This window comes from Glandiceps talaboti, chromosome 6 (genome assembly GCF_964340395.1).
Source record: "Glandiceps talaboti chromosome 6, keGlaTala1.1, whole genome shotgun sequence".
Classification (NCBI taxonomy): Eukaryota; Metazoa; Hemichordata; class Enteropneusta; family Spengelidae; genus Glandiceps; species Glandiceps talaboti.
Genome location: NC_135554.1, coordinates 7,516,131 through 7,535,937, shown reverse-complemented (window position 1 = coordinate 7,535,937; position 19,807 = coordinate 7,516,131). Strand labels below are relative to the sequence as shown.

The window sequence follows — 19,807 nt, the reverse complement described above, 5'->3', positions numbered from 1 at the left end:
CCCTTACGGGAGGCGCTCAGTTTACATCTGGTCTTTAATATTTGGTTAATATGGTGTTAAAATACCAATAATCTGACATTACACATGTTAATTAGTGGTCGCTCATATCCATGAGTACTGTAATAACAGGTTTGAGATCGCTCATTTTTTTTGGTACGTACCAAATAGTCATTGTGACTTGATTTATCATCTATATATACAGCTACAAAAAATATGCACACCTATATATGATTCAATACTGTTCAGGGTGTACGATATTACGAGGTAGTAATTGAAATTTAAAAAAAAACATGTTCAGTTGCAGCAAGTGCAGCTTAAATACATTGTTGGTAAGGTATTGACGAGATCTATAGTATACCATAGAACCTACATGAAATCCCATAATATGTTAGTACACACAGGCGTATTGTATACAGAGGTATAGCCTTCACCTAAGATGACCTTTATATAGTGTACACATCGAACCGAGAAGACTAATTGTGATCTCCATAATAGTTGTATTCAGTGAGGTTGATTTATATCCAAATGTTGTATAACCTTTCTTGTCACCTTTAGACTGTAGTTATCGCCAGTCGTGCTATTCTACGCTGTTCAATTAAATGTAAGTACGAGAAGTGTGTGTTTCTGTACGTTTGCTACACTCAGCAAGTTGAACGTCAACTGGACAGAGTTTATATTGAGACAGGATAAAAGTAATGTAAGTAAAATGTACGTGTTATATTCATTATTTTAGTGTAAATTGCTGCGAAGTCAACCGTGGCAAGCGACTACCAAACTGCTGGTAGCTGGTCGCATTGCCTCCTTTACTTTTGCAAATCGTTCGGTCATACTCACTGTCGAGATCTGTTACTACCTAATCCTTCTCATTCGTAATAATTAACGTAACTGTCTATTTTAGGTATTGGCTTACCATATTTGAAGTGTTTTTAATCAAAAAATCATACACAAGATATACTTTTGCATGGTGGGTGTGGCAGAGGTGATATTTTGAACTGTGTCACACAACAGGAAATAGTCTAACAAAACAGTCTGGTATTGGCAAAGTCCTTTTTGGTAGAATTCTAATAGTAGATAGACAAGAACTATGAATATATATTACCAAAATCTTGCTCCCAACATTTGTGTATTAATATTTCACTAAGACGTATTGAAGATGGTATTTTTGACACAACTGGTCATTAAAATCGTTGGCAACGGCCATTTTGTGTACTACGTGATGTTCTTTCAGAGAGGAATCGCCATACTTCCCTTAACACGTTAATAGAGCAGGAAGTGTTTTTTACCGCCTACAGGCATATATTTGTGAAAGGCAACTAATGTTTTCCCCGTCAAAACTACAAATAACGTGATGGAGAAATGAAAATAGATGTGAAAGTTGAATCTTTTGTTAATCAATTTTAAGAAAGTTACATACGTCGATCTGTCAAAGGGGGTTTGTCTTCTTTGGTTATTAATCAAGAATGCCTACCCGGCGGTGTGGCAGTAATAATATATCATTCACAAAAGAGACAATGCATACATGACAACTAACTGAAATACCTTGTTTATTTTTTGCTGTGACGATCTAAAGTTCCCATATGAAACGAATGGAATGAATCACCACTGTTACTGTAACTAAAAGTAAGTTGTTCCAATAGTTCTTTCAAATATAAAGAAAACATGTAGTGAATATGTGGGTTATGAGCGGTCATACATATTTCATTTTTATACCGTCCAATATATACAAAATTGTTTTTTTTTCTGCAGTTAATAGTTTCAATGAATCCATGACGGACATGTTTCCAGATTTACAATTATGGTTAATTTTTACCGCTATTTTTGCCATACGAAATCATACCACATGGCTAGTCTCTAAATATATGACCTTTGCTTGACAATAATATTAGGTTTGGTTGAATTGAGTCACTGATAACAGATATATGGCTGGTCATGGATGGATGCAAAAACATACAGATGGACGTTGATCATCAACCCCCCCCCCCCCCCCGCACTATTCCTGGTGGGGGCTAATATAACACCCTGGCAATATACCATTTTATCTGCCCCCCCCCCCCCCCGGTCCAAATTTAAAATGTAAGGAATCCCTTGCTAGGTGTTCAATTGTTTTACAATTGCTGTGATGTGTTATTTGATTAACATATTGAACCTCCTTACTGCCTAGGTAATCTATCGTGTACTGCTCAGCTTCCAATATATTTGTTTTCACAATAATCCTCAAATAAGAGACAGATATCTACCATCGAAAATGTAATATCAGATTTTTTACCTTTTGACCAATTCAGTTTTTTACAAGTGTAAAATTATCATTATTTGTTCTTTCGGTACGTCAGAGGAACGACATAAATTATCATACTCGACATTGCATGATAATCCCTGACATATACATATACTCTGGATACACATTACCCTTACATTGTAGTGGTTTATTTATATCATAACAACATGCTATGACACAAAATATTACTGTGTTATTTGTATAGTCGCATGTCGTCAGACGTCAGAAAACAAACCACTAGTATCTGCAATTACAAGGACATCACTCAGAAGTGTTTTCTAGCCTGACCTGACGTGACCTCATGCTATTGTGCTTAATTGACATAAGAACAAAGTGAGGCGAACGAACCAACCTATTTGTACTCGGAGGCGTGTGTGTGTCTGTGTGTGTATATATATATATATACAGGTTTTCAAAATTTGAACCAAATTATATGCTATAGACCCTACAGAACTGTTTCGTGAGGTACGTATTCCTCACTCATCAGGGGTAGATTGGAATATTAACATCTCACAGTGGCCACACCTGAATACTGTATAACGATCTATCCATAAAAATAAACCCTTGTAATACAAACACCACGTAAAACGTAAACGAAACGTAGATGTTAATATTCCATTCTACCCCTGATGAGTGAGGAATACGCACCTCACGAAACAGTTCTGTAGGGTCTAGTCTATAGCATATAATTTGGTTCAAATTTTCAAAACCTGTATATAATTCGCTCTACTACCCGTATTGAGCACTTTTATGTGGTTTTATCTACATCCAGTCAATTATATATATATATATATATATATATATATATATATATATATATATATATATATATATATATATATATATATATATATATATATATATATATAATCAAGTGAAACTCGATATACTGTGACACGCCATCATTCTGCAAATTACAACATGTTTTTTTTTAGTTTTTTCTTCTATACCCAACATAGTTAAAATCACATGAAGACTTGATTAATCTAAGCCAAGTTCAAGGTATACTGCAGTTTGGGTAAGTCACTTAACTTATTTTGAACCAAACGAGACTGGTAATTGTCCCGGTGGCCGCGAGTATAGATCTTTCTAACTACGGTTTAAATACAGTTTAGTTCCAGTAACATATAAGCGCTGTCAATGTCACTTGTACAATGGAATATGGGTAAATTTTATGTTTCGCCCTTGGAGTAATGGGTGTAGTAAACCGCGGCTTGGTAATACCAGAGTGACCAATATGTTTTATTTTACGTGGTGTTTGTATTACAAGGGTTTATTTTTATGGATAGATCGTTATACAGTATTCAGGTGTGGCCACTGTGAGATGTTAAATGCATTAGTAAACATAAGTAGGAAGTGTGCAAACAAACTAAAAGTCTCTTAATGTGAATAATTGGTACTGTTGTACCACTACTTTAATTGAAGCCAGTAATGTGACATGGGCGAGCAAACTCAAAAGAGTTATATGTTGGTGTTTAAGTGAAGTCGATATAGCCAGCCTATTTAGTCCCCGTAAATGTATTATTTTCGGACGTGTCTGTGAATATATACATACAAACGGCATGGAGGTACTTTCCAGTGGCTAGCCGATTATGTGAGTGTTTTATATACCAGAGTCTACTGATAGATTACTGTCGACGTATCAATGTAAGTGTTTTGGTTCATTTCTATTTTGGGGCGCCTAGAGAGGCTCACGAGTGTTTATGTCGTGATGCAATCTGATTAAAATCTGATGTAGATGTCGGCTAATCGTTCATTGCTATTTTACCTTCGTTATTTTGCCTGAATTGACCTTCTTGGTACATGTTTACATTTTTATGCCGTGATGTAATCTGATTAAAATCCTATGTAGATGTCGGCTAATCGTTCATTGCTATTTTACCTTCGTTATTTTGCCTGAATTGAGCTTCTTGGTACATGTTTACATATTTTAACCTGATCGCCTTCATAAAATTGTAAACATGTACCAAGAAGGTCAATTCAGGCAAAATAACGAAGGTAAAATAGCAATGAACGATAAGCCGACATCTACATCGGATTTTAATCAGATTGTGTCGTGATGATACCTGTTTTGCTTTGTATGTTTGTAAATGCACACTTTAATTTCTCTGTATATATTGGTATGTGCAATACTTATCATTATATGTATCCATGAGTTATTCAAATTATGAAAAAATATATCTCAAGATAGAAATTATCACAAACTTGTCTTATCATTTAGGGAGTTTGAAGATAAAACAATAGCAATAGATATTGTTGATGTTTAGAGAAACTCGGCACAGTTGGTAGAAATGGCGAAGCCAGTGACTGCAGCCCTCATGGTTTTGTTGACACTGAATGTTTTTCTTATTGATGTTATTAACGGTATGTATAGGTCTTTGTGACCAAATTAGCATCATAGACTTGCAGTACATGTGTGTGTGTGTGTGGGGGGGGGGGGGTATCCCTTCCGTTTGCCTGGTATATTACAGCCCCGAACAGGCTAGCCATTGTGTAAATTGCCAGACTACTTTGATTATATATTGACTAATTTGATTCAGCCTATACTTGATTTGAATGTTTCAAAATAACAGGTCCGACATACTGGTTTGATAGTATATAGTCCTGTATGTGGGTTACCTATGCTCGCTACGGTTCAAGGCATACAATGTATTGCTACAATGTATTGCTACATGAACGTATTACTGAGGCGATGTTTAACGTTGAGGGCACACGACAGTAATCTATGTACGTATAATATCATAACGAGGTAAAGCCCATAAGCTCGCGCAGGGTAGATTCATTAGTGACCGGCTGCCTGGGCCAGGGTTGATACACTTGATTTGGGTCATTTTCTACTAAGGGATATTGACCATCAAAATTTATTTTTTTGAATGACATCTAATTCCCTGACATGGGCGAGAAGTAAAGAAAGTCAACACTCTATGCAGTTGTTGGTTTCAAAAACCATCATAGCCATTACATTAGATTAATATTGTTCATTTTCAATTATCCAACTTATCAGAGACCCTCCACCAACGTACTTTGGACAAATGTGTTGTTGACATGTTGCCGAACATCACGATTTCTCAGTTCAACTCGATGATGTAGGAATGTTACTCTACCAATAAACACATTCCGCAACCTGGAAATTAAACTGCGCTATGTCATCAGTATCGCGTACTGCCATGCGTCAAACTTCCAAATAGTGTAACAATTTCTCCTTGAGGTAGAGTGATGCCTTGATACTCGTTACAATGTTAATAATCGTGCCAACAGGCCTACTATTACAATATTGCAATGCATGGTGATGTTATGTCGCCTATGCTTTATGACGATACGATAGCGCGTGGGGAATGTACGTAGTATATGGAAGGCGCATGCGTAGTCACTGCGCGCCGCAATGCATCCCTGGGAGAACCACAATTTTTTTTCGCATAGTATATACGACGTGCATGCGTACTAGTCATTGGGCCGCACAATTTATGGGGAAAAAATAGTCACATCAAGACGTCCATGATCATACTGTGTTTGGCAGGTTAAATTTCCTGCATGTACCGATTGCCATGATATGTGATGGGTGTATTACCTTGGGTGTCTAGTTGGGAAATTGTTAAAATCAAAAATGTATGTTATTTGCCTAGCAACAAGACCACGCCCATAGCAAAAACTAAATAATCACGTATATTGCAAAGATAACAATATGAATTGATAGACACATGGATAACAATTAAAAAAATGTATGCAAATGTGCCTAGCGACAAGACCATGTCCATAGCAACAGCCAAGTGATCGCATATATTGCAAAGATAACAGGGATACGTAGACAAATGAATGTTTGGATAATCATTAAGCAAATGAACACCTATACCTAGTATGGATCAGCATATGTGTGAAACATTTTTAACAACTGTACAGTTGTGCTACAACGCCATTGGCGCTATTTCTGTTCATGTTGTACTTACAAATAGTGACCCTTCTACAATTCATTTTCAGTAATTTTAAGTGTATCTGGTGCATTGCTAACCCAAATCCATTGCTTCACATGTATAAAGCTCTTCAGATAGGAACCCTATGAGAAGTATGATTGTCTGTTCATGGACATACAAAATATTCATGGTTCAGTAACCAAAAGTTCTAGGATTTCTCTTAGATTGAGTGAACTATTAATTGATTAATTCAGCTAATTATCAAGTACAATATTGTAAATGGAGTTAATATACTGCAAAACCCATGTTAATAACTGTCACACATAATGATGTACTTGCATCCTATAATGAATTGTTTGCATCATATAAAGATATATTCACATCATATAGTCAATATATTGTTTTCCTTAGACTTAACACAACTGCGGCTTTCCATACATATACACGTTTGCACTCCACAAGGTACTTGTTTGTCCTGTTCATAACTGTGCAGTTTAATCATGGCACTGACTCAAAACTCCACCAGACCCTACCACCTCCCATTCATTGACCACAGTGCTATGTTTAACCAAAATGTTTTTGAAATGTTTTGAATAATGAAATGTGATAAATGTCATTGGTTTCAAAATAAAAAGTAAACAATGTCCTACAAATGTTTTCTGTACTACAACAGTTTTTAAACTAGATTACTAATTCAATTCACTTACTACTGGCTATGTTGTCCATTATATTGCTGGCAATATGATAGCCTTGAAAATAAATACATTCTAATACCAAGGAAATGTAATATTATGATCTGCTGACAAAATTTTACTCGCAGTATACAGTCACTCAATGTGGATACTAGATATTCCAGGGGAGATGTAAAATCTAACTTTCGTCATAACTTTGCACCATATCTGTACTATAGAAGTCCTGGCTACAGTAAGTATCACTTTACTAGATCATCATCAAACAAGTCTGTGTTTACAACATATCAGTCATTCACATATATAATATATATTCTCCGAGAATCCGATTAATATTGCGTTCACCTTGGAATATATTTCTTTCTTGGTAGTTTATGGTGTAAAACAATAGCAAGACAAAAGGGGGTTTCACATGTAGCCTGGTAACCTGTAATAAACTTGGTGATGGTCACAGGTATAAAAGACGAAGTGAAACACAAACACAGATAAGACATTTAGTTTGCTCGACAGCTATGCCAAGTAACAGTTCAATAGTTTGTACATGTATGATAAATCAACACATTAGGGGTGAGATCAGTAGGTAAAAAAAAAACATTCTTTTTAGTAAGGCCTCAGAACCCCTTCTCCACCCCCTTCTAACTAAATTGGTAAAAGTGTTGCACTCAGCACAATCAATTTCAAATCAGTATGTAGTATTATGTAGTGCTATGAATACAAAGCCAGTATGTAGTGAGAAAAACATAGCTCTTTTATTGGCACAATAAATGTACTTTAGTGCCATGCATAACAGATTTCTTTCCCATTTTTCAATTTGACATTTTTAGAAATGTTTGTATTAGGGTATAAAACAGATTTCATTCTAAAAGACCTCCTCTCACCCCACCCCACACTAAAAGAATTTCTTTTTTTTACCCTACATTGAACTATTGATCTCGTAACCATAAATCAATTTGGGACTTCTAATGAAGATGATCTTAGTTATCATACATTATATGTACAAAAATGGATAGGAACTAGACTAACTATATACATGGACATTGAATATCCAATATCTTGACACAGGCTGGGTCAGACACTTTCAGTCACAGTGTTTGCCACATATTATTTCAAAGTGTCTCAAATTAGTTATGTTTGCGCACAATTCAACATGTTCAGGTCCATGGCGGAACATATTTTAGAGCCAGTAAATCTAAAGGTATTTCATTTCTTATGTGTTACATGTACAGCTACACATGCAAGTGTTTCTACGACAAAATGACACAATGCAACTCATGACGTGCAATAGCAAGAAGCTATTTCTAACAAATGACTGTTGCTTAAAGGTGGCCATGGTGCTGTGTTGTGACGACATACCATATGTATTGGATGTATCAAGAGACAAAGTTTATGTTATATTTGAAGGTATATTTATAGCTATTTGTTTATGGTTTATTTTATTCACATATATTTTTTGTTTACTAGCTCGCACAGCACCCACAAGCGGCAGCATAGCGGCTCAATGACTAGTACGTATGCGCGTCCTATATGCTATGTGATTCTATGCGATTTTTTTTGGTGGTTTTACCCAAGGATGCATTGCGGTACAATGACTACGCATGCATATTCTATATATGATGTACAATCTCCATGCCGAGGGCATTATCTATGATAATATCGTGAGGCAGATGGTCATAAATGAATCTACCCAGATTTACTCATAATGTTTGTTTAGTTGAAAACAAGGTGACGCCCCCTCCCCTTTATTGACTTCATAAAAATGATGCCCCCCCCCCCTTCCTTGAGTCTCAAATTGAGGTCCCCCGCTGATTTGCCACCCCATTCAGGCCGTAAAATATAATCGCTCCCTAACTAAGAAGGAAAAGAAGATTCTGAGTGCAAATAAAAGGTTGGACAACAACATACACAAATGTGTGTGGATGTGTGTTTTATAGTGTACATTAATGTGTGGTGGCATGTTTGTTTTAAGATATGGATAACATAATATTGTGGTCGGTTTATTTGTATTCACTGCTTGTTTTGCTTGCGTTATTTTTTTCTTCCACTGTATGTTATCACTTACACTCTACATGGTAAATCATACATCTGTTACAAATCTATAGGTCAGGTTTGCGACGAGGTTGAAGAGGAAAGCAATCGCTTCGAATGTAATGAATTTGATAATTTAGAAACTACGTGTGTTGGTGCTGGTTGTTGTTATGATCGTATTGTTAGTAGTGGTGTACCACGGTGCAGTCTGCCAAGTAAGTATACCCGAGTACATTTTGATGCTCTTGATTTATAATTAAATATCTTCCATATTTACCTCCTGATAGGGGATGTTATGCTATATTTCTTTCTTTCTTTCTTTCTGTCTTTCTTTCTTTTCTTTTTTCTTTCATTCTTTCTTTCTTTTCTTTTCCTTCTTTCTTTCTTTTTCTTCTTTCTCTCTCTCTTTCTTAGTTTCTCTCTGTTGGTCTGTCTGTATGCATGTCTGTCTGTCTATCTGTGGGCGTCTTTATCCATGGACACGATATCTAAACAACTACTGCCTCGATTCTAATGAAATTATATACCATTAGAAGCATAAGAACTGATTAGATTTTGGTAAATATCCAATTTAGTAATAAGAATGAATACTTACACAATTGTTAACTATAACACGTTTGTTGATGGAGCATTTGGTTATAATGTTTAATTTGCACAATTCATGATTTTCAGTAATTAATCTACATTTAAAATTAACAAAGTATAGATACTTCGCATTCAGCAAAGCATAGGTCCATACATCAACCAAAACAAAGCAAATCTGTCTTTAAAGCCAGTTAGAGTAGCTATTGACGGAAATCTTTAATTTGCATAATCAACGATTTTTCCGTAATAAAGCCATATATAAAGAATTCGCACTTGACATTATAAAATACTTGGTACATACATGAACCAAAATAAACACATGACATATGAAGCCCGTTTAGCATTTTAGTCTTAATGTGAAATTTCCATGTCTATTGGCAATTAGGGCAAGATGGCAAGCTTCAAATTTCACATAATTCTGTAATCAATCATACTAATGCTCATATGAAGTTTGTTGACATGCAGATTTTACTATTAATAAACAATTTTAATACTTCATGATGACAAGTAATTAAGCTGTATCTTAAGAATACACGCTGCAAATTCCATATAATGTGGTACATATATCCACCATAACAAAGCACACATATCTAATAAAGCCCACTGACATAGCTAATTTAGGTTTAATTACTAATTTGCGTTATTTTTTGTATCTAGGTTTTAACGAAACAGTGCAAGCTTCAAATTTCATACATCAAGCCGTAACAATACACACATGTACATGTTCTATGGAATTAGTTGACATAGCTTTTAGTTTTACTAGTGGGTTTTCACCTAAGCGTAGACGAACGATATATGCAGACGGACAACTATTGATATGCAAATACGAACGTAAGCATGAATAGATGCCACGTATAAATCGACTGAAACCTCATTAATCTATTGACAATATTTAACGTCTTCAGCCTGAGTGGGTGAAAGAGAACGTTTCCTTTGTCACAAGTAACTTGCATTTCATTATCACAAGCTTACAGATTTGTCAATACATTTCTTGTACACCTGTTTGCAGATGTTAATGAATTAAAGAACATGGCGATTGGTTGATGGGCTTGGAATTGCAAGCTTGAGACGAGAACGTATTGATTTTGCATGATTTGAACCATCTGTTCACTTTCCTTCTAATTCTTTTTAAATATAGAATTCATGTAATATGTTAGAATTAGTTATCAAAGTAATTCGAACACGTGCTCCAGGGAATTGTCGTGCAAAAATGGCCGGGTGCGGACGTGTTATCCGGGTTCCTGTGACACGTACCGAACGTCAATTGATTTTGGAAGCTATGGGTCAGCGTGCTAACAATTATCCACTGATAGCAGATCATGTCCGTGCAAATGTACGCATTCTGTCTCGAGATGTGCAAGACATTTACATTATTCGTTCTGCTACTGTATACGTAGAACGAAAGCCGACGAAAATATATTGTTATGCAAATACAGTGACATCGACTTGGCCGACGAAAAGCTCATTAATCTATTGATAATATTTAACGTCGACGAAAGTGGACGTATGCAAATTTTAGAACGAAACATTTAGAACGAAAGCCGACGAAAATCTATTGTTATGCAAATACAGTGACTTATAAATCGACTTGGCGGACTAAAAGCTCATTAATCTATTGATAATATTTAACGTCGACGAAAGTGGACGTATGCAAATTGTAGAACGAAAACACATTTTAGAACGAAAGCCGACGAAAATCTATTGTTATACAAATACAGAGCGACGTATAAATCGACATGGCCGACGAAAAGTTCGCTCATTAATCTATTGACAATATTTAACGTCGACGAAAGTGGACGTATGCAAATTGTAGAACGAAAGCCGACGAAAATCTATTGTTATGCAAAGACAGAGTGACATATAAATCGACATGGCCAACGAAAAGCTCATTAATCTATTGATAATATTTAACATCAACGAAAGTTGACGTATGGAAATTATCCTGACAAAGACTAAGTACAAATAACGGTAAAAGGTTGCGTAACTGAGCTGCTCAACAACCTACTGGGGGGGGGGGGGGTCCAAGCTTGTCGAATTCGAAGTAAGCTTATAACTTTGTTATGCTACTTATCCTCTTCAGTTTCACCTGCGGCAAAAATAAAAGGTTCATAAAAATGTCTTGTCCAATCCGTTGAACAAACACAAAACATCAATACTAGTAGTACTCTCGGTTAAAACAGTTTTTAAAGGCTTCCTTTGAAAGTAGTCAGGGTAGATAACTGATAAATACAAGTCAAAATGAGGAATAATCGTTAATTGCCGCAAATATTTCAACATTTTAAGTTGAGGGGTAGTACTTTCTAATTATTAAAACAGTATAATCACAAAGGTTAGAGAAGTCTCCAGCGTATATAGTAAAATACAGATACTTTGGGAAGTTAAATTAGAAACGAATGCGACGTTTTGACCAGGACCATGATTTCATTTTCAAATGATGGATTGAAATATCGGATTCGTTTCAAAATAGCTGTATTGTACTGTCCTATTGACTCTCTCGGACCAATTAACAATACATTTTCTATTCTAATTATTGTTTTTCGCTTGGCTATTTCAAATTCACCGGTGTGTATTGAGCAGTTCTACCAAAATATAACTCTGTCATATACAAACCAAATAGCAATAATTTTTGGTAAATTTCACCCCAAACATTTCAACTCTTTTGTTTTGATACACTTCATAGTTTCTTTTCCGTTAAAGATGGTTGAACTGGTTGAAATTGACACTTCAATATTTCAACGGACATCTCATAACATTAATTTGCATACCAACTTGTACAACGTCAGCTAATGATGTCACAATGTTATCAGGTTGAGAGTTTTATAAAACTATGATAATACCGTAGTTATTGACGTAGAAGTTGAGTAGAATACAGTGGAACTTTTTCAACCGCCTGAAGAAACTCGAACAAAAGAATGTCAATCTCCAATGTCATATCCAAAACCTAACACAACACCGTAAACGGAATGTGACACCAACTGGACTACAAATTAAAATTCGTCCACATACTAATGGCTACAATCAACACCTCAATGAAAAATGGAAATTCACATTACTCCGAACACAAAAGACTTGCATAAATTTATTGATCAAAGAAAACAAGAAAGTGTTATCATCTGTTCAAAGTGACATCAAGAAGACAAAAGAAGAGATGAAAGGTAAATTCCACCCCATTGACTTAACTCACGTTCATGAAAAACTATCATCGATGACAACTAAATTAAGACAACTTAGAATAAACAAACAAAGATCGAAACTGCAACGTCTTGTCGAAGACCAACCCGATCGCATGCATCCGGGAAATCACAGTAAACCGAATCGACGTTTTAACAAGAAGCAAAGAAACAATAGACACTCAAACAGAAAAAAGCAAACAACTCCACCCCCACCAGATACTTCAATTGTCAAAAATCTGTCATCAAGTCAACTAACCGAGGCTCAAGCTAGTGTTCTCTCGAAAGGTCTTATGTTTTGCCCCACACCCAATCATATCAACTTGAATGAACTACAATCAGATATTGGTGAATTTAAACGAAAATGCAGACTTAAATACCTCTATAGAGATAGAGAGAATCAAAGTAATCCACAAGTGAACGAAGCCGGTCCATTCAAACGCGAAAAATCTCACTACAACCCCCCTCCAAACCAAAACATAACCCTTGAAGCTTTCCTGAATGCAGTAGAACAAGACATTTTAGAACGAAAAAATTGGAGAAAAAAAACATACAACAATATAAGCGAAGGAGAGAGGAAAGCAATCAACGAAATTTCACATCGAGATGATATAACCATTAAAGCAGCAGACAAGGGTGGTGGTATCGTAGTCATGGATACACCATGGTACATAGACCAATGCATGAAACACCTGGATAATACAAACTTCTACAGAAAACTTGATGAAGACCCAACGGATCTCTACTTAAAACAACTTGAAAGAAGAATTAAAAGATGGGAACAGAAAAAATGGATATCACGTGATCTCTCTAACAAGCTGATACCTAAAGAACCGAAGCCAGGACATTTCTACGGACTACCAAAAATTCACAAGGAGAACACACCACTACGGCCAATTATCCCACAATGCCAATCTCTTACAACCCCGCTGGCACAATATGTTGACTTTATTCTGTAACCTATCGTACATGACCTACCATCACATATTAAAGACACCACTCATCACTTACAAGATATCAAGAACATCACAATGCCTGACACTGCCACTCTAGTCACAATGGATGTCATATCTCTGTATACAAATATTCCCCATATGGAATAAAGGCTGTACAAGAAGCACTGGAAGAGAACAATACCACAACTCCACATCCACAACTAGTCACCGAAATGATCGAATTCATTCTGAGCAAAAACTACTTCAAATTTAACGACACATTTTATCTACAAATACAAGGAACAGCAATGGGCAGTAAAATGGCCCCATCATATGCCAATATAGCAATGGGAAAATTGGAAAAGGAAATCATATCCAGCTCTCCACTCAAACCAGAAAAATGGAAGAGATTCATCGATGACGTCAGATTCATCTGGTTACACGGCGATCAACAACTCTCTGACTTCCATACTCACTGCAATTCGATCCATCCTACACTCCAATTCACCATGGAACACAGCACTTCAGAAATTGCATTCCTTGACACAAAGATGTTCATAAAGAACAACGAACTCCATACAACCGTATACAGCAAACCCACTGATAAACATTCATATCTTCTGCCATCGTCCTGTCATCCACGCCATGTCTTCAAATCCATCCCTTATAGTCAAGCTCTACGATACAGACGTATATGCTCGGATAACACGCTATACACCGCTGAAACAAAAAAACTAGAACACCAACTAACTAATAGAAAGTATAAACAGACTACAATTTCCAATGCCATCCAGAAAGCCAGAGATACTCAACGCAATCACCTGCTTCAATACAAGGACAAAAATAAGGACTCACAAGGAAGAATACCATTTGTTTTAACCTACCATCCATCACTACCAAGCATATCCACCATAATTCGTAAACACTGGTCCATACTCAACTCTGATCAACAAACCAAAGATACCTTTCATACACCACCTATTGTCTCCTATAAACAACCGCCCAATCTCAAAAAGATCCTGGTAAGAGCCAACATCAAAGAAACAACAAAAAGTAAAGACCCGGGGAACTGCAAGCCATGCAACAAATGTAAAGTGTGCCCTTCAATGATCATACACAACAATGACAGAATCACGAACCCCATGACAAAGAAATCATACCCGATCACTGGACAACTAACATGCAGCACAAGGAACTTAATATACGTCATCAACTGTCCAAAATGTAACATGTTATACATAGGAGAAACAAAACGGGAACTTCGTGTACGTATCAAGGAACACATATACAGTATCAAAACACACAAGGACACCCCAGTAGCCGCTCATTTTAACAGTCAATGTCACAGCATGAATGATTTCCAATTCTCAGGACTCTGTAAAGTATTTTCCAAAACAGATAAGATTAGAAAACAGCTTGAACTTAAAATAATCCATGAGTTAGATACACTTTCACCAAACGGCTTGAACAAAAAAGACTGGTAACCCATTTGACCCCCTTTGTTCTATATACCCCCTAGCCCATTCATTTCCTTTTTAAATTTACACTCAGCTAGGTGGGCCTTTCTCAATCACTTGTCAGTAACATCCATGATCCGCTCGGTTGACACGTAGTTTACCTGTGTGCCGTTTGAACCACTTTGTAAGTCTTTTATTTTGTTCAACACTTCCATTTTTCGAACTTTTTTATTCACCTGTATCATTTTACCAAGTATCCTTTTATATTTTATGCTTTTATTGTATCACTGCCCAATATCCAGTTTTTAACCGGTCCTTTTCACTGCTTTTATTCATTTTTAGTACCCTGAGGAAGGTCTTCTGTGAAAGACCGAAACGTCGGAAAAATAAAGAATTTTAACTTTGGAAACTGGTCTCTTGGTTTTATTCCTAAATCATCAAGCATCTTCAAGAACTGTTTCCGAATATAACACCTGGGACCCGCTCAATATTGTAGTTGGACTGATACTCTGAAATTTCCAAATTAGTAGAAGTTTATTAATCTGTGCTTTAGAATGAGGCAAACATTTTGTAATTATGTTATCGCAAAGCATGCGCTCTTATGAGAAAGTCGTGAGAAGAATGCTCACATTCAGGTGCACACATGAGGAAATATTCACTCTTAGCCAAAATTATCAAACACGCTATATATTTGGCTCACGACCAAAATCTCACCAAAATTTGCCCTCACAGGAGAGGGATTGGCATGAGGAAATTGTCACCAGTGAAATTTTACTCAGCTGATTGTTCTAGTGTGCTCCTGGCTAAATTAGTGCTTCTACAGGTGAACACCCACTAAATAATTCATTGACAATAGTTAGCGTCTTCGACGAAAGTCGACTTGTGGAAATTAACATGACAAAGAGTAAGTACAAGTAATGGTACGATATGGTTGCGTAACTGTGCTGCTCGACTACGTACTGGGGAGAATCACCGGAGCTTGTTGAATTCCAAGTACATGTATAACTATAACTATGTTTTACTACTTTTACTCTGGAGTTTCACCTTTGACAAATAAAGGTTGCCACAAAAATGTCTTGTCAAATTCATGGAATTAAAGCAGAACATGAGTAGCACCATTAACGTTCTTCACTTCCACTTTGAAAGCAACCAGGCTAGACAACCTACGAACGCATGTCGAATGAGGATTAACGGGTTATTTCCGTGAATATTTCGACCTTTTAATTTTCATGGTTCGTACTTTCTAATTATTAAGTCAGTAAAATATTAGATCTTAGAGAGAAGTCTATAAATGCCCTTGCCAATCAACACAGTTCTACTCTTTGTCTAGATACAGTGCAAAGTTTGTCTTCCGTTAAGGATGATTTAACCTGATACTTCAATATTTCAATGGACATCTCATTATAATTTGCATGCCAGAGTCTTCCAACGTTAGCCAATGACGCTACAATGTTCTCAAGTTGAGAGAACTCCTGTTTCTAAAACCGCCGGCTACTGCTGCAGTGTCTGGGCAATACCACAATTTTTGATTGGTGGAATCTAAAGATTTGCATATAGAATTACAGATGGTTTCAATGACGTTAAATATTGTCAAAAGACTAATGAGTCTGTATTGTTGTTTAGGTCGTGTTCATTCAGGTTAACGTCCGCATTTGCATATGAATATCACATTAACGAGGGGATCGTAGTTGACCGTCGGTATAAGTGCTTAGGTGAAAACCCGCTAATGAATCATTTGCATGGATTAGTGGTTTTCGGTATTTAAGCTGTGTCTTTAGATTTCAAGCTTCGAGTTTCATATTCTTTGCTGTATTTGTTTATGTTAAAACGTGCAAGTGTATTATGTTCTTTCGCGTTTTACACAGTGAAAGAATTTTGATCATTAGGTTATCGAATATCTGAGAATGCAAGCTTCAAATTTCATATGTACTGGTATACCGTATATTAATAATAAAAAAACGCACATTTAGCGTGCATTCTCTTCAATTCCAGATGATTTGGTACATACATTAACCATAACAATACACTTGTGTTCGATGTCATTTTTTATGTTATTTTAAGTGTGATATTCAAATTGCCTTTACAATTATTTTTGATAATTAAGTAATATCATTAGTCCTAAACAGAATAATGTTGTTCCGATTACAGACAGATTTTTCCTCATTCACTATATGTTTCTTGCGAGGCTTCACATATTTCGCGATTTTAATTTATTTTATCACAAATACTAAACAATGTTTATGGTCGGCAGTGAACAAGTAAGTGTGGTCCGGTAACCGGAAGCGAACAATTTGTTTAGGCCTTAGAATGCACGCTGCAAATGTACTGATGGTAAAGAAGTGCAAGTGTCCTTTATAGCTTATAATCGTAATGATTCATTTCAAGATTAACGTTTTTTTCAATAATTAGGCAGTATCTTAGGCAAACTTTGAATTTTATATAAATAATTTTCCAATTACGAGGCACATCATTTATGAATACCTATAGCTCAGAATTGTGTATTAAAAACGTGCGTAAGAACAAAAGTCTATGGTTGTGCACTTACGGGAGGCATTCTTTTTACATCTGGGGATATCGAACTATTAATTTTAATGTAGATATATTTTTTTTCTGCCTTAGAACGTGTGCAACTGTATTCAAATTATCACGTTTTATGAATCATCCTACAAATAAGCTAGAGTTTATAAATCTCCTGATGTCTTCATATTACCATAGTTATTTATTTAGGGGTGATGCATGTTAGTTCGTAGTAACTTTTTCACATAACCATTACATTATTACCGTATATATGCATTACTTAGAAAGATGTTCTATGGAAGAATCACAACGAAACATGTGCGGTCATGCCGATCCAAAAGTGTGGAGAGTAGAATGTCTCGAAATGGGTTGTTGTTGGTTCCATAGACGATATGACCATCTAAAGTATTGTTTTTTAGCTCGTACGTATAATTTACTTTACCTTCTTTTGTTATTCCGTCAAGCCTACGTATTCATAGGGAAGATAAACTAAAGTTGAATTGTAAATGTTCCAAGACTAGTTCCAATTTATTTTGTCAACATAATTTTACATCTCATCTTACAATATTTCAGTGTCAATCAGCAAATTTTAAATAATTATGTGCTTAAAAACACAACACAGTTTAATGAGCTAATTGTCACACTTCCAAGATATTATGCTACATTAAGCTTTACATTAATGGTATACATACTTAAACATAGTGTTCACTAAAGATAACAACAGTCATGCATATGATGTGTATCTGGAGGAGAGGGGGGGTTACACCGTTGTATGCTTTATTAAAGCGAAATTGCGTACGTATTTATCTTGCATACTGTTTCCTCACATATATGTATTGATTCTTCTCTCATGTTTCCTATATGAAAAAGACGAATGTGACATCACAGCTGCAAATCGCGTAAGTTGCAGTTCAAACGATATGGCTGACTGTCTTGGAAGAGATTGCTGTTTCGATGATCGTACAGATAGTAATATACCAAACTGTTACCTGGCTAATGTTCATGGTAAGTAGTATTGTAGTGCTTGTTATTAGAGGTTTGTCCAGTGTATTTTAGATTTTGAGGAAGCACATATATTATTTAAAAAACATTTACATTTACACAATAAAGTGACAAAAGGTGGCCATTAACGTAATGCATTTATTTAACAGTGAATCTAACCTCGATATAAAAACGTGTAATACAGTTTGGCAACGAAACCAGTAAAATATGATATTCTGCACTCTAGCAATGTGATAAACGTGTGATCTTATTCTCAATATATCAAGTAATTACAATCATGAGTTATGTATGTATTACTATGCAAACATATTTCAGAATGTTGATGCTGAATGAAATTATTATGGTGTAATGTCTAGTCTTTTTGAATTGTTGTCAATTGGCGAGTTTCCCAAATAAAACCTTGACTGGGAAGCTTCTTTTTATTTCAATGACAACTACTTTTCCTGTCTTTTGTAAGGTTGTGATGCTTACAAATTTAATCAGAATGGTATATGCACCAACTGTAACTGTCTTCAACCATGTGATAGGACTACTGGTGTATGTTCATCGACGTGTGTTGTGGGGTTTATTGGTCTGAACTGCCAAACAGGTAATATTACACCAGGATATGTTTATATTTGGATGATATCTGTAACTCGTTGTTTTCGGTTTTCTCTGATCTTCGATTTGATGTTATCAGTGGATGCACCACGAATGAACGTTTCTGGATAGATTAGGATTGCGTATGGACTCCGTTAGACGGGCTCTGTACACTTGGTCTACGCCTAGCTCTCTTCTACGACGAACGATATTGCAGTCGAAGCGCAAACGACGTGGACATTCTAGCTAACGGACTACAATTTGTTTTAATCCTGAAGACAGCCATTGTTAGTAATGTAACGATATCCAAGGCAAATCCGTACAATGTGAATATAGTTGATATGCAGACCTCATGTGTACCATTTTTCCTTCCGTAAGGAAGGAGATACTTTAGGCAGAAATGTCTGTGTGTGTGTCATGTTTTTTCTCCAAAACGACTGGGTCAATTGATATGAAACTTAGTACACATCTTTCTTATGGTAAAAAGGAAGATCTGATTTTGGTAAACATACAATAAATGTTAATGACTTATTTGCATAATCAACGGTTTTCAGCAATTAGTCTATATCTATATCTAATTCAACTTTCAAACTTCATATAATTTGGTACAAATATCAAAAACATGTATATTACATATACGTTATCAAGCTTGTGGATGTAACTTT

The 19,807-nt window shown here is 35.8% G+C and overlaps 1 protein-coding gene across 1 annotated transcript; it reads left to right on the top strand.

Moving 5' to 3' along the window:
- The first annotated feature begins 575 nt into the window (after positions 1 to 575).
- On the top strand, positions 576 to 19,274 carry LOC144436783 (uncharacterized). Its single transcript, XM_078125643.1, has 8 exons — positions 576 to 697; positions 1,571 to 1,620; positions 3,211 to 3,293; positions 4,497 to 4,639; positions 8,972 to 9,112; positions 17,846 to 17,983; positions 18,432 to 18,566; positions 19,021 to 19,274. The coding sequence occupies exons 4-8, from the start codon at positions 4,567 to 4,569 to the stop codon at positions 19,272 to 19,274; spliced, it is 741 nt and encodes a 246-aa protein (XP_077981769.1). The 5' UTR covers positions 576 to 697; positions 1,571 to 1,620; positions 3,211 to 3,293; positions 4,497 to 4,566.
- Positions 19,275 to 19,807: the final 533 nt, after the last annotated feature.

What these genes read in the sequence shown, in the direction of transcription:
- LOC144436783 (XM_078125643.1), top strand. Translation starts at nt 4,567, where the DNA reads ATGGCGAAGCCAGTGACTGCAGCCCTCATGGTTTTGTTGACACTGAAT. An exon ending in TCTTATTGATGTTATTAACG is followed by an intron (nt 4,640 to 8,971) that starts GTATGTATAGGT and finishes ACAAATCTATAG; the next exon opens with GTCAGGTTTGCGACGAGGTT. An exon ending in TTACCTGGCTAATGTTCATG is followed by an intron (nt 18,567 to 19,020) that starts GTAAGTAGTATT and finishes GTCTTTTGTAAG; the next exon opens with GTTGTGATGCTTACAAATTT.